Genomic DNA, 16,207 nt, shown 5'->3' with positions numbered 1-16,207 from the left:
ATAGAAACAGACATACAGACCAATGGAACATAATAGAAAGCCCAGAAATAAAGCCATGCACCTATGGGTACCTTATTTTTGACAAAGGAGGCAAGAATATACAATGGGACAAAGACAGCCTCTTCAACAAATGTTGCTGGGGAAACTGGACAGCTACATGTAACAGAATGAAATTAGAACACTTCCTAACACCATACACAAAGATAAACTCAAAATGGATTAAACACCTAAATGTAAGACCAGAAACTTTAAAATTCTTAGAGGAAAACATAGGCAGAACACTCAATGACATAAATCAAAGCAAGATCCTCTATGACCCACCTCCTAGATTAACGGAAATAAAAACAAAAGTAAACAAATGGGACCTGATTAAACTTAAAAGCTTTTGCACAGCAAAGGAAACTATAAGCAAGGTGAAAAGACAACCCTCAGAATGGGAGAATATAAGAGCAAATGAAACAACTGACAGGGGATTAATTTCCAAAATATACAAGGAGCTCATACAAGTCAATGCCAGAAAAACAAACAACCCAATCAAAAAGTGGGGAAAAGATCTAACAGACATTTCTCCAAAGAAGACATACAGATGACTAACAAACACATGAAAACATCCTCACCATCGCTCATTGTTCAGTTCAGTTCAGTTCAGTCGCTCAGTCGTGTCCGACCTTGTGACCCCATGAATCACAGCACGCCAGGCCTCCCTGTCCATCACCAACTCCCAGAGTTCACTCAAACTCATGTCCATCGAGTCGGTGATGCCATCCAGCCATCTCATTCTCTGTCGTCCCCTTCTCCTCCTGCCCCCAATCCCTCCCAGCATCAGAGTCTTTTTCCAGTGAGTCAACTCGTCGCATGAGGTGGCCAAAGTGTTGGAGTTTCAGCTTTAGCATCAGTCCATCTAATGAACACCCAGGATTGATCTCCTTTAGAATGGATTGGCTGGATCTCCTTGCAGTCCAAGGGACTCTCAAGAGTCTTCTCCAGCACCACAGTTCAAAAGCATCAATTCTTCGGCGATCAGCTTTCTTCACAGTCCAACTCTCACATCCATACATGACCACTGGAAAAACCACAGCCTTGACTAGACGGCTCATTGTTAGAGAAATGCAAATCAAAACTACAATGAGATATCACCTCACACCAGTCAGAATGGCCATCATCAAAAAGTCTACAAACAATAAATGCTGGAGAGGGTGTGGAGAAAAGGGAACACTCTTGCACTGTTGGTGGGAATGTAAATTGATACAGCCACTGTGGAAGATGGTATGGAGAGTCCTTAAAAAACTAGGAATAAAATCACCATATGACCCAGCAATCTCACTCCTAGGCAAATACTCTAAGGAAACCAAAACTGAAAAAGACACATGTATCCCACTGTTCACTGCAGCACTATTTACAATAGCTAGAACATGGAAGCAACCTAGATGTCCATCGACAGATGAATGGATAAAGAAGCTGTGATACATCTACACAGTGGAATATTACTCAGCCATAAAAAGGAATGCATTTGAGTCAGTTCTAAGGAGGTGGATGAACCTAGAACCTATTATACAGAGTGAAATGAGTCAGAAAGAGAAAGAGAAATATCATATTCTAACACATACATACAGAATCTAGAAGAATGGTTCTGAAGAACTTATTTACAGGGCAGCAACAGAGAAACAGACATAGAGAACAGACTTAAGAACAGGGGGAGAGGGGAGGTGAGGGTGAGATGTGTGGAGAGAGTAACATGGAAACTTGCATCACCGTATGTAAAATAGACAGCCAACGGGAACTTGCTGTATGGCTCAGGAAACTCAAACAGGGGCTCTGTATCAACCTAGAGGGGTGGGATGGGGAGGGAGATAGGAGGGAGGTTCAAAAGGGAGGGGGCATATGTATACCTATGGCTGATTCAGGTTAAGGTTTGACAGAAAACAACAAAAATCTGTAAAGCAATTATCCTTCAATAAAAAATAAATTTAAAAAAAAATTAGACTTGTACTTTCGCAGATGATGATGGCAGTGGTGCTGGTGGTGATGGTGACAGCAGTTAAGATTCCTCAAGAATTTTACAGCTAATATCTAGCATATATTTTAAAATGCTTACAACTCAATAATAAAGATGAAAACTCAGTCTTTTCAATGAGCATAGATATGAATAGATATTTCTCCACGAATGGCCAACAAGCACAAGAAAAAATACTCAGTATCATGAGTCACTAGGGAGACAGAAATCAAAACCACAAGGAGAGGCCACTTCAGAGTCACTAAAATCACTATAATTAACAAGACAGACAGTAACAAAAATTTAAAGGATATGGAGCGTTTGGAATTCTCACACACTGCTGGTAGGGATATAAAATGTTTAGTGGTTTCTCAAAATTACCATTATGACTCAGCAATTCCAGTCCTAGGATTTCACCCATGTGAAATAGGAAAACATAGTCACATACAGATTTGTACAAGAAAGTTCACAGCAGAATTATTCAAAATAATCAAATGGTGGAAACAACCTAAATGACCATCAGCTGCTCAGTAGATAAACAAAATGTGGTATATCCATACCATAGAAACTATTTGGCAATAAAAAAGAATCAAGTAGAATACCTGATACAACATAAAATGAATTTCAAAAGCATTACTCCCAGTGAAAAAAGCCAACCACCAAAGAATACATTGTATGATTCCATTTATACAAGATATTCAGAAGTGGCAAATCTACAGACAGAAAGTAGGTTAGTGGCAGACTTAGGCAGGGCTGGGAATAGAAATGATTGTATATAGGCAAGAAATTTCTTTTGGGGGTGAAGAAAATGTTTGTCCTACAACTGGATTATGATAATCACATCTCTATAAATATACTAAATTTTTTTAAATTTTACACTTAAAAAGGTATATAAATTATAGATCATAAATAGATCTTAAAACACTTCTTACATTTATTGTGCACTTAAGTGCTTGACACAGTAACTGCTTCACAACAACTCTATGAGATGCATGCGTGCTAGGTGGTTTCGGTCGTGTCTGACTCTTTGCAACCCTATGGACTATAGCCCACCAGGCTCCTCTATCCATGGGGTTCTCTAGGCAAGAATACTGGAGTGGGTTGCTGTGCTCTTTTCCAGGGGATCTTCCTGACCCAAGGATTGAACCCATGTCTCTTATGTTTCCTGCATTGGCAGGCAGGTTCTTCAGCACTGGCGCCACCTGGGAAGCCCTTGATGAGGTAGACACTACTATTATTATCCCTATTTTACAATAAGAAAACTAAGGCACATCCATAAATAATTTGCAAAACTCATAGTGCTAATCAGTGACAAGGGATAGGGTTTGTCAGGTAGTGGCTCTAGAGTCAATGAACACACAACTGTATTAGCTAACCTCTTACAGAACCCACAAACATATTTGGGTAGTAATTATTATAACTAATTATAATTAAAGCAATTATAATCATTCTACAACAATGGTTCTCAACCCTTAATATACAAGAATCCCCTAATAAACGTCATAAAACTGTGTATTTCCATCAAATCCTAAACTCAGAGATTCTGATACTGTAGAAATGAAGGCCAAGAATCCAAACTTGCCACAGGCATGCCCAGTAAATCTGATGAAGATGGTCTGTGACCACAAAAAAAAAAAAAAAGACTGTCCAGAGGACATGGAGTACACCTGAAATAAGAGTAATTTCTTTTCACCCCTTTCATTCATTTTCCTCATTAAAGAATGTGGCAGGAAGGATCTGTGTAGATTAATTTTATTCAAGAAGATTTTTGCCCATCTTATTCTACTTAAGTATTTGTGGATATGGCTTAAAGCCATGTTTTAAAACATGCTTTAGTTAACATGTTGCAATTTTACAGTGTTCCAGATAAAACATGCTTTAGTTAACATGTTGCAATTTTACAGTGTTCCAGAATAAGCTTTTAAGATTAATGAACTGAGGCCACACTTGTTCTGGAAACAGAAAGTGGTTAAATGATAGTTTTTCCATTAGATGTAATCAATAAGGAAAGTAAAATTAAGTTAGTAGTTATGAGATTTGAACATGAGCCATTCGAACCTATCTATTTGAAACTAGAGATCAATTTCCAAAAGTTACTCAAGGATCGATTTCATAAAACAGACAAATTTCTGGAGGTTAACAAGGGTGAAGAAAACAAATTCACAGCAACATCAAGCCAATAGCCCAGACTACAGTGAATGCAAGCTAAAACCGAAAACGCTCCATTCTCATTTGGTAAGGATGTGTACGTCATCCTCTCAAATGGTTATGCTTACTTTGTCTCATTATAAAAATGACCCATCAGTTTTCATTAATCTCCAATAAAAAGCTGGCCAACTCCAAGTGACTATGAATAGATATGAACCTTCTAGTGAGGGCTCAAAATGCGAATGTTTTTATAAATGGTAATCTGGAATTCACAGAAGAGGAAACACTGACACCATGTCTGAGCTTTTCTCAAAACAAAGATGAATATGTGATCAATAGCAGAGCTATACAAAAACAGCTGGTGTAGATTAAAAGCGCAACATGTGGCCAAAAACAGAAAAGACAAACAGTCCCACACAAATATCAGACCTCAACACTGCAAACAATGTTAATCTTCAAGATTTAATGGTTTTCTAAATCTAATCCTGGTAAACGGAAAATAAATGTCCCTTCAACTAAGAAGCAATCCTCCCCACCACTCTAAACTCATTTCAAACATTGTAATAGTATCTGTTATTTTCAATCTCTACTATGGTCTAATACTGGACATAGGTTCACTCTCTCCTATCTAGGTAGGAGACTCACTCTCTCCTAAGCTAGGTAACCAGCGAACCCTCTATTCCTCCTGCCTCACTCCTCTCTGGTAGCCATGAGACAAATGATTCCCTACAGAGGGTTTGATCTGTTGTTATATCTCCAGAAATCTTGGCAGAATCGCAAGATTCCCCAAGAACAAAAACAAAAAGACAAAATAAGGAAATAAGATAATACAGCCTAACCATCACAGAATCCCTTCATGAACAGGAACACAGGGAAAGAAAATCCTCAGAGAGGCAGAAAAAAAAAATATTAAAGCCTTTAACTGAACTACCATAGGTTATTAAACTTGCAAAATGTACCAAGGACTATGATAAATAGACAAAGATTAATATAAAACTGCCACTGCTCTCTAGAATCTAATTTTGTTGAGTAGGTGGGGGGCCCAGAACAGGAGGAGTGAGAAGAGGTGACTGAGATACACATAACCATTCACAATACAATAAACCAATACAGGTGGGGTGGGGGGGGAAACACAGGTCTCGAAGTGAGACATGGCTGGGTTCCCCTCCCAATTCTACAACTTATCGCCTAAGTGACCTTAGCCAAGCTGTGTAATCTTTCTTGCCTCATTTACTTCATCTGTAAAAAGAGAAAAATGACCCACCTTGTAAGGCGGCTGGAAGAATAAAACTAGATAAACTATGTAAATGCCATATACAATCTCTAAGCCCACAGAATGTATTCAGTAACATGAATGTAAGCATCAGACCAGAGCTTTCTATAAAGCACTACAAGAATCTTCTTGAAGAAATAACAACCTGCTTGAGGAAGACAGGAAAGAATTCACAAGAGGAGATGAAATCTGAACTGAGTAAAAACACAAATCATAATAATCACAAGTGCACCAGACAGAGGGTGAGAGTGCAGGGAGAGGAGTTCAGATGTTCACTAAATATCTAACACCACTAATTCGGTTTGAGAGAAGAGAGGTAAAAGACTCAGTAAAGATTTCCTAAATTAGCAGCTGTATTATAGGATATACCACTTTGTATTCAAATTATCTGTTTTTTTGTTTGTTTTTAATCTACTGTAGCTTTATTTTTTTTACAGTAAAATAAATTTTATTTTTTATTTTTTTTTTATTGGAGGCTAATTATTTTATAATATTATATTGGTTGGTTTTGCCATACACTGACATGAATCCACCCTGGGTGTACATGAGTTCCCCTTCCTGAACCCCCTCCCTCAAATTATCTGTTTTGATGGATGTGTCCTACACAAGGATGTTAAGTTCATCAAAAGCAACAATTGTTACCCATTTTTGTACCCCAGCACCTAGCAGAGCACCCAGCACAATTAGATACTCAGCCTAAAAATATATTCTATGGAAAATATAAGCAGGTCTTTTGCTATCTAAAGCCTAAAAGATAACTGACAGCAAAAAATTGCTGTAAGTCTGGAAATAAAACCATCTAACCAAATTAACATCTCAGGTTAAGTCATGAAGTAACTTCTTTGGCTTATAAAAGTTCTTAGAGATTAAAATATATAATCAGCACAAAAACACAGCTAAGTATATAAGCATAATGAAATGCTTTTTATGGTTTCTATTTTGCTAAAGCAGTTACAGTTAATGGGAATTGCCATGACAAAATGATTGTTTTTATGAAAAGAACCTTCTTCATTACTAACCAATCAAATTTCATTTTTATTACTGATGTAGAAAAGTTCAAAACCATGATTCATGTATAAAGCGTACAAAAATAAGAAAAGTGTTCAAGAACAGAGTACAGGATCATTTACAAAGCAATAAAAAATTAAACATGCATTTCTCTTACTGCCAAGGCAGATACTTCTACACATAAACGTAGCTGGATTTGCTGAATATAACTTCTGTCTTTGAACAAAAAATGAGAAGCCTGAATTTAATATCTCATCTTCAGTTGACATCTTCAGTCCATCTGATAACTGCTTATCAAGAAATACCAAAAACGTTTGAAAAATGTTAAGAAGTTTGATGATGTTTGCTTTCAATTTTCACTCAAATATGAAAGGCTTGAGCTAACATTAATAACTCAGAAGTTCTCACAGAAGAGAGACTGATAAATTTTATGGGGCACCAAAATCTTTTAAGCTAAAAATGAAAAGTCAAGTAATTTCAGAGTATAGATTGTTAATAAAGCATATAACAGAAGCAAAATTCATGTTATGCTTAATATGGACTATTACAAGGTCAAAAACAAGTCTCTCGTGATCTTCACAGCATACCAAAGATTTCTAAAATGAAACAAATTACTGGCTCTAAGAATCTGGTTGCCAACCTATTCATGAATACAAACATGGTAAAAGAAAATAGGTCACACTGATGTCAATAAATTGTGTTGTGCCTCTAATCTGAAGTATAACCTATTTTGTCTTTGTTTCTGCATCCGCCCCTTCAATATTTACTTCACAGGTGCCAAGGTGATAAGCACTACAGTATGAGACTATTCCCACAATGAACACAAATGAAAAAAGATTCTCTGAAATGTTATGGCCAATTCAATAACTTATTACTAATTCCTCAGTGCCTTCCTCAATACTGGAAAATCCTCACAATACAGATTATAAATAACTAACAAATCTTTATTTTCCATAACAAAGAAATTTAACATATTTTTTCAAATATCTGTTGCAATGATTATTAGATATTCTATATACAGATATAAGAGCCCTGACTATCATTTCTCTATTCTCAATAAACCTTGTGACCAACAGCATCACTTCTATTATACAAAGAATTTTAATCCATAGTTTCCACTTCATTGAGCCTCTAGAATCCTCCTGCAATGCTCTAAGTCCAGATTTCCCGGTATTCATGTGAAAGAAAGATGGAATAAAAAATTTTATTACTGATATAAAAACAGAATTTTTTAACATGTCTGTACTTATTACACTTAACTTCATGTTTACATAAGAATGTCATGGAACCCTGTAAAACAACTTTCCGAGATGATACCATAAAGTAATGCTACTGTGAGAAGGAAAGAATTAATACATTTAAATAATTAAGCACCTGCATACCCAAAATGAGATAAATGAAATATCCCAAGTCGTCTTTATCATCCTTTACGTAGTTTATGGAACTTCTAAATAAAGAACAGAACAGACACTGCCCTGATTTCAAAAGATTATTAACTGTGCTATGATGAAATTGACTAATATGCTTAAAATATATCAACACATTAGTGTAGTAATATTCAATAACTCAGAAAAGATGGTATAGTTAATAAAAATAAAGACACTTTGGATATTTTGGTGTCCAAAATATTAAGAGGATATTACAATGGTAACATCCTCAAAGGCACCAGGAAAACAAAGTAATAACAGAAACTACCATGTACTAAACATACCATGTACCACCCTAAATGAGGTGCTTACCATACTTTATAAAATATACTGTTCCCCCTTTCACAACTAAGGAAACTGGCCTATTAAGGTCTGCCCGAGATTATTAAACAGAAGGCAGAACTGAGCTTAGGACTCAGTTCTATCTTACTCCAGTGGCCTTGTTTTTATACAAGTTTCAATTTCTTTATCCATAAAACAAAAACAACACCTAAAAGGATCAAATTGTTAATATCAGCAGCTATGTACTATCTAGCTGCTGCTGCTGCTGCTAAGTCACTTCAGTCGTGTCCGACTCTGTGTGACCCCATAGATGGCAGCCCACCAGGCTCCCCCGTCCCTGGGATTCTCCAGGCAAGAACACTGGAGTGGGTTGCCATTTCCTTCTCCAATGTGTGAAAGTGAAAAGTGAAAGTGAAGTCGCTCAGTCATGTCTGACTCGTAGCGACCCCATGGACTGCAGCCCACCAGGCTCCTCCATCCATGGGATTTTCTAGGCAAGAGTACTGGAGTGGCACACTGGGTCAAAAATGGACACTTACTCTTATCATCAACCAGATACACAGCAACTAATATTTTACGGCTAAAACTTTTCAGCAAAACCTCATAAATAAACCACCACTGAAAAAGCCTCAGAGTATTTACACCTATGACCTATACTGAAGATTCAATTATACAATGAAGATAAATATGGCTGAAACTTATCAAAGGTATAATCTTGAAACAAATATCTTAGAATAATTTGTTAAAGGAGTAACTTTAATAAATGTAGCAACTGTTTACAGATGTTTTATATTATTGAAATAAATTATGTATTCTATCTAAAAGCAATTTTAAAAGTTTTACCAAACTTGTATTGTTACACAAGAGGACAGAGGCAAAGTGCAGTGCGAGAGAAAAGCTGATAGGTAAATGAGCCAAAAGTAACATTAATGAACACTTGCTGCTACTGCTAAGTCACTTCAGTCGTGTCCGACTCTGTGTGACCCCATAGACAGAAGCCCACCGGGCTCCCCCTTCCCTGGGATTCTCCAGGCAAGAACACTGGAGTGGGTTGCCATTTCCTTCTCCATAATGAATGCTTACTGAGCACTTACTATGTGCCAGACACAATGCCAAACATTCCTCTATCTTTTCTTATCTAATCCTTAAATAATCTACAATTGTCTTTACCAATTTGCAAATAAGAAACCTGAAGCTTAAAAAGGCAAATGACTTGCCTAAGGTCACACATTTAGCAAGTAGCTAAATAAGAACACAGGTCTGACTCTCACTTCCAAGTCCACAAGGAGAAAGCAAGGCAAAGGAAGTGATCAGCACTGTAGAAGATTCCTGCAGTTTAAATTCAGTATCTCTCTAGTTTTTTCTGATGACAGTGTGGAACCCTAAAAGCTGGAGATGTTCCTGGTTCAAAGATAGGCAAGTGAGTCAGTCCTATCCGGTGGCTACACCAAATGTGGTCACACAACCCAAATGGGAATACTGAATCATTCCCCATGATATGTTCATACCCAGCTATCTGTAAAAACTAATTTTTTAACCTGAAACTCAAGTAATGAACTGAAAATCTTGCCAGTTTAAAAAAAGCAAGTAAAAATTTAAAATACACAGGCTGTTTTAAAAGATTCTGAAAACCATTCAATATCCAGACTATTTATCCTCCTTTTACAGTTCTTAATCCAGCATGTCCTTATCTAGAGATTCAAACTTTAGTTCAAAAATCATAAGTTACCATTCCTTTCCACGTCACTAAGTTAAAAGAAAAACTCAAAATTCTCTCCTTAAAAAATTTATCCAAATAAACTATTCAGTTAGATACACAAATATGTATTTGCAAGTACCATTTATATCAGCAAATTCATATACACCTGTGATGGCTCTGAACTCCATTAAACTGGTTAGACTAAACTACCTTTGCCAGAATACCCTTTCTCCGTTCCGTTCCATTCCGTTCTGTCGCTCAGTCATGTCCGACTCTTTGCGACCCCATGGACTGTAGCCTACCAGGCTTCTCCGTCCATGGGATTCTCCAGGCAAGAATACTGGAGTGGGTTACCGTTTCCTTCTACTGTGTCTTATTACAGTGAGCTACAAGGGACATACTCCAGCAGGTGCTAGGAACACAGAGGGAAGATAGTAATTTTGTAGCAAACACCTCCCAGTTATTCAAATACTACTCTAGCTGGGAAGGAATTTTGCTGACATAATTAAAGCAAGCCCTGATAAGCTGACTTTATGTTAATCAAAAGGGAGATTATCCTGGGTGGGCCTAATTTACTAACGAACAAAGCTCAGGCTCTGCAAGCAGCTGCAAATGCTCTCTCCTCCTGGAGCCCCTTCATGGCTATCTGCCTTGTGGTCTTAGCATCTGGTTGGCCAACCTCCACAAGAACATAAGACTCTGTGTGTGTGTCTGTATGTATGTCTCCCTATCCACAGGTATCCCTATCCATTATCAGGCCTCCCTGTCCATCATCAACTTCCAGAGTTTACCCAAACTCATGTCCACTGAGTCGGTGATGCCATCCAACCATCTCATCCTCTGTCGTCCCCTTCTCCTCCTGCCCTCAATCTTTCCGAGCATCAGGGTCTCTTCAAATGAGTCAGCTCTTCGCATCAGGTGGCCAAAGGATTGAAGTTTCAGCCTCAGCATCAGTCCTTACAATAACTATTCAGGACTGATTTCCCTCAGGATGGACTGGTTGGATCTCCTTGTTGTCCAAGGAACTCTAAAGAGTCTTCTCCAAACCACAGTTCAAAAGGATCAATTCTTTGGTGCTCAGGTTTCTTTATAGTCCAACTCTCACATCCATACATGACTACTGGAAAAACCACAGCCTTGACTAGACGGACGTTTGTTGGCAAAGGAATGTCTCCACTTTTTAATATACTGTCTAGGTTGGTCATAACTTTCCTTCCAAGGAGTAAGCGGCTTTTAATTTCATGGCTGCAGTCACCATCTGCAGTGATTTTGGAGCCCAAAAAAATAAAGTCTGTCACTGTTTCCACTGTGTCCCCATCTATTTGCCATGGAATGATGAGACCGGATGCCATGATCTTAGTTTTCTGAATGTTGAGCTTTAAGCCACCTTTTTCATTCTCCTCTTTCACTTTCATCAAGAGACTCTTTAGTTCTTCTTCACTTTCTGCCATAAGGGTGGTGTCATCTGCTTATCTGAGGTTATTGATATTTCTCCCAGGAGTCTTGATTCCAGCTTGTGCTTCTTCCAGCCCAGTGTTTCTCATGATGTACTCTGCATAGAAGTTAAATAAGCAGGGTGACAATATACAATCTTGACATACTCCTTTTCCTATTTGGAACCAGTCTGTTGTTCCATGTCCAGTTCTAACTGTTGCTTCTTGACCTGCATACAGATTTCTCAAGAGGGAGGTCAGGTGGTTTGGTATACCCGTCTCTTTCAGAATTTTCCACAGTTTATTGTGATCCACACAGTCAAAGGCTTTGGCATAGTCAATGAAGCAGAAATAGATGTTTTTCTGGAACTCTCTTGCTTTTTCGATGATCCAGCGGATGCTGGCAACTTGATCTCTGGTTCCTCTGCCTGTTCTAAAATCAGCTTGAACATCTAGAAGTTCACGGTTCACATATTGTTGAAGCCTGGCTTGGAGAATTTTGAGCATTAATTTACTAGCATGTGAGATGAGTGCAATCGTGCAGTAGTTTGAGCATTCTTTGGCATTGCCTTTCTTTGGGATTGGAATGAAAACTGACCTTTTCCAGTCCTGTGGCCACTGCTGAGTTTTCCAGATTTGCTGGCATATTGAGTGCAGCACTTTCACAGCATCATCTTTTAGGATTTGAAATAGCTCAACTGGAATTCCATCACCTCCACTAGCTTTTTGGTAGTGATGCTTCCTAAGGGCCACTTGACTTCGCATTCCAGGATGTCTGGCTCTAGCTGAGTGATCACACCATCATGATTATCTGGGTTGTGAAGATCTTTTTTGTACAGTTCTTCTGTGTATTCCTGCCACCTCTTCTTAATATCTTCTGCTTCTGTTAGGTCCATACCATTTCTGTCCTTTATTGGGCCCATCTTTGCATGAAATGTTCCCTTGGTATCTCTAATTTTCTTGAAGAGATCTCTAGTCTTTCCCATTCTATTGTTTTCCTCTATTTCTTTGCACTGATCACTGAAGAAGGTTTTCTTATCTCTCTTTGCTATTCTTTGCAACTCTGCATTCAAATGGATGTATCTTTCCTATTCTCCTTTGCTTTTCACTTCTCTTTTCACAACTATTTGTGAAAATTTGGCCTTGGAGTACAGAATGAAGCAGGGCAAAGGCTAATAGAGTTCTGTCAAGAGAATGCACTGGTCATAGCAAACACCCTCTTCCAACAACACAAAAGAAGACTCTACACATGGACATCACCAGATGGTCAACACTGAAATCAGATTGATTATATTCTTTGCAGCCAAAGATGGAGGAGTTCTATACAGTCAGCAAAAACTGACTGTGGCTCAGATCATGAACTCCCTGTTGCCAAATTCAGACTTAAATTGAAGAAAGTAGGGAAAACCACTAGACCATTCAGGTATGACCTAAATCAAATCCCTTACGATTATACAGTATGAGAAATAGATTTAACGGACTAGGTCTGTTAGACAAGAGTGCCTGATGAACTATGGACGGAGGTTTGTGACACTGTACAGGAGACAGGGATCAAGACCACCCCCAAGAAAAAGAAATGCAAAAAAGCAAAATGGCTGTCTGAGGAGGCCTTACAAATAGCTGTGACAAGAAGCAGAATACTGTGAATAGTTGCTGGATTTGAGTCACACTTACTAGTCAAATACAAGGTTTCATATAAATTATGTTAGCCATCATTGTTTTTGCTGTTGCCAAAATATAATCTTCCAAATTTTTATAATTACAACCATTTAAATTCAAAAGTAAAATATTCTCACTCTACCAACACACTATCCTTATTACTCTGAAATTACTAGTTAAAATTAACTGAGTATTTGCCTACATTTTTTTTTTGCTTACATATACCGGTTTTCACAGGATTCATTTATTTAAATGGTTCATACTATATATATACGTAATTCTATAACTTGTTTTTATTAATATTTAAGATAATCAGAGTCTTCAAGCCAATATGCTTAACAGCTATGTTGCTATTGTTGTTTAGTCACTAAGTCGTGTCTGACTCTTCTGCAGCCTCATGGACTGCAGCCCATCAGGTTCCTCTGTCCATTGGATTTCCCAAGCAAGAATACTGGAGTGGGTTGCCATTTCCTTCTCCAGGGGATTTTCCCAACCCAGGGATTGAATCCATGTCTCCAGCACTGGCAGGTGGATTCTTTACCAATGAGCCACCAGGAAAGCTTAACACCTTTCATTTTTAGTATCTGTAATAATGTGGGCATGCCACAACTATACCCTCTCAGGTGGTGCAGTGATAAAGACTCTGCCTGCCAATTCAGAGGACACAAGAGATGTGGGTTAGATCCCTGGATGAGGGAAGATTCCCCTGGAGTAGGAAATGGCAACCCACTCCAGTATTCCTGCCTGGAAAAGCTCATGAACAGAGGAGTCTGGCAGGCTACAGTCCATGAGGTCACAAAGAGTCAGCCACAACTGACCACGCATGCTGTAACTTAACATATATTTAGGATGTTTCTGTTTGCTATTACAGATAATACTATAATTACTACAGTTGTATATTTCTTTAAATACTGGCCCTTATATTTCTATCAGATAAATCCCACAAAGAATTTCTGAGTCAATTAACAGCATTTAAATAAATATTGCTATGTTAAGTTCCCCAAAAGCAGTTGTTTCTTACAGACTCAATACTTTGAGGGCAACTGTTTTCCCCATGCCAGTGTCAGTACTAAAAATTATCATATTCATTTCTGCCCAAGTGACTGGGTGGAAATTAGGGATGGAGGGCATCTTTTCATATGTTCACTGCTGATCTGCATTTCCCCTTTAGTAAACTGCCTGTTCTTATCCTTTATCTTTGATTCTGTTGGACTGCCTTTTTCTTATTAATTTGTAGAAACTTATGTGTCTCATCATACAAAGCTTTTAAACTGTATCTGCAAAAATTGTTAATTTTTTCTTCCATGCACTCTGAATTCCGTGTCTTGCTTAGGCATCCTACACTATATCACCTATATTTTTCCTAATTATTTTATTACAATTTGGTTTTTATTCTTATTTTACACTTAAAGTTTTAATTCATTTAGAATTTATCCTTGCAGTGTCATAACTTAGGAGTCGTCCCAACACCACTTATTGAATTATCCATCTATAAATCCCTCCTCCTAGAGTGATCACCCCAAAGAGCTAAGATGGCAGACTGATAAAATTCACAGAAACTCCTAAATTTCAGTAATTGAAGCAAAGTTCCAAACTGATGAAAAGATATTCATTTTTTCCTTAAGAAATCACATATTAGGGAACACGCACACTGTATATCAATATCAGCATAGGCTGTGAAATATTTTAATATAGCAATCTACAATCATGATCTAACTTTTTAAAAAACATGAACAGTAAAAACAAATAATCATTGCTTGAAATCTCAAGATTATTCATTGATTCACGTCATGAATACTTATTGAGCACCAACTGACAGGTCCTCAAGATACTAGAAACAATGTAAGTATCATTCCTGCCTTCAAGAAGTTTGCAATCTAGTGGGGGCTTCCCTCACTTTTAGAAGACAATGTCTTTGAGTGAGAAAAAGAAAAAAGAAATGAATGTTAACACAAATGTAATGAAAAACATTTTGGCAAATGCCATGACATTCAATACTTTCCATTTCAAAAATACTACCTTATTGCAAAGGTACCTAAGTATCCTGGTAACTGAATATTTACCGTACTCACAATGAAAATACTTCTAGGGCGTTTAAGACTAACTCCATTTAAAGATTAACCCATCAACCCATACCTACAATAGTCTCTCACTTTCTCAACAATATTTAATATCTTTCACTACAGTAAACAAGAACCTCGATAACAGAAACATATTCAATAACAAATTTTCAAAATATATTGTAAATCTATTTACAACAGTCATGTTCAGTCCGTCAAGTCAAAGATATTTCAAAAAATTCATGCAGCCTTAAAAATGTGTCAGTGACTGCTGGAGACCTAGCAAACGGCAATATTGGCTGCTCGGAGAGGAAACTTCATTGGCCTCTCAAATGACAATGGCGACTCATTAGTGACAAGCACCTTAAACTTCAGGTCCCACACCGAGGCTGCCCCCACACTTAACTCTGAGGCTCTCGGATGTGGCCACGCCCCCCACCGTAACTCCAGCCCACAGCGTTCTCCACTTATCCCAACACCTCAATGGGTAGCTGGACAAAACACTGCCCAGGAAAAACGGATGGGATTCCCACTCCTCCGGGCTGACCTTAGCCAAGTTTCTCCCCCTGTTTTCTCATCCAGGAGAAGGTGGTCAGTGCCCGCCTCTATCCCGAAGCTTGGGCTCAGCCTCTAATGCTGCAAGGCTGGAGGACAGCTGCAGAGCTCAAGGCCGCACTGCTCCCTACGACGGCCCCACGCCGGCCCCCGCCTGCGGCCGGGTCCGCGGCCACACACGCTACCTGCGATCTGGGAGACTAAGGCTTCCGCAACGAGAGACATGTCGGCGGGGCGGCCCTGCGCCCGCGGCTGCTGCTCGCCGAGATCCTCCGCGAACTCCCACGCGACCCCGGCGGCTCCTGGCGCCTAGCAGGCCTGGCTCCGGCTGCGGCTCGGACTCCCAAAGCCCACCCGCGCGGCGGCGGCGGCCCCAGCGGCTCGGACTCCAAGGCTACCGCCAGGCCTGGCCAGGAACTTCCGGCGCAGCTGACGCCAGCGCGCGCGCTTCCGCGGGCCCCGCCTCCGCCCTCGTCGGGCTTCCTGTTCCCGGGCTCCCGGCCGCGGGGGCCACCCAGGAAGGGAGAGGGGGACTGGAAGGGTGTTTGATTCCGGACTCTGGCGTACAGGGTGGGCGGGTGTACCCCCAGAAGTTTTCAGTTTCCTTTCCAAGCGAAATTTTTGTAAGCAAATAAGTTTTTTTTAAGTGATTTCAAACAAGAGGCGGTTG

General features: G+C 39.0%; 1 protein-coding gene across 2 annotated transcripts in view; it reads right to left on the bottom strand.

The window, feature by feature from the left end:
- Nucleotides 1-15,970, bottom strand: part of MTX2 (metaxin 2) — a 68,725-nt gene extending 52,755 nt beyond the window's left edge. For both annotated transcript variants that reach the window (XM_055397185.2, XM_055397187.2), the window contains exon 1: nt 15,723-15,970. In XM_055397185.2, coding sequence (XP_055253160.1) covers nt 15,723-15,762 — 40 coding nt within the window. In that variant the 5' untranslated portion in view covers nt 15,763-15,970. The remainder of the gene's footprint in view (nt 1-15,722) is intronic.
- Between the last annotated feature and the right edge of the window lie 237 nt (nt 15,971-16,207).

Source organism: Moschus berezovskii, chromosome 2 (assembly GCF_049115385.1).
Source record: "Moschus berezovskii isolate FMDL1 chromosome 2, NW_MosBer_1.0, whole genome shotgun sequence".
Taxonomy (NCBI): Eukaryota; Metazoa; Chordata; class Mammalia; order Artiodactyla; family Moschidae; genus Moschus; species Moschus berezovskii.
This window is presented reverse-complemented; position numbering and strand designations above follow the sequence as displayed.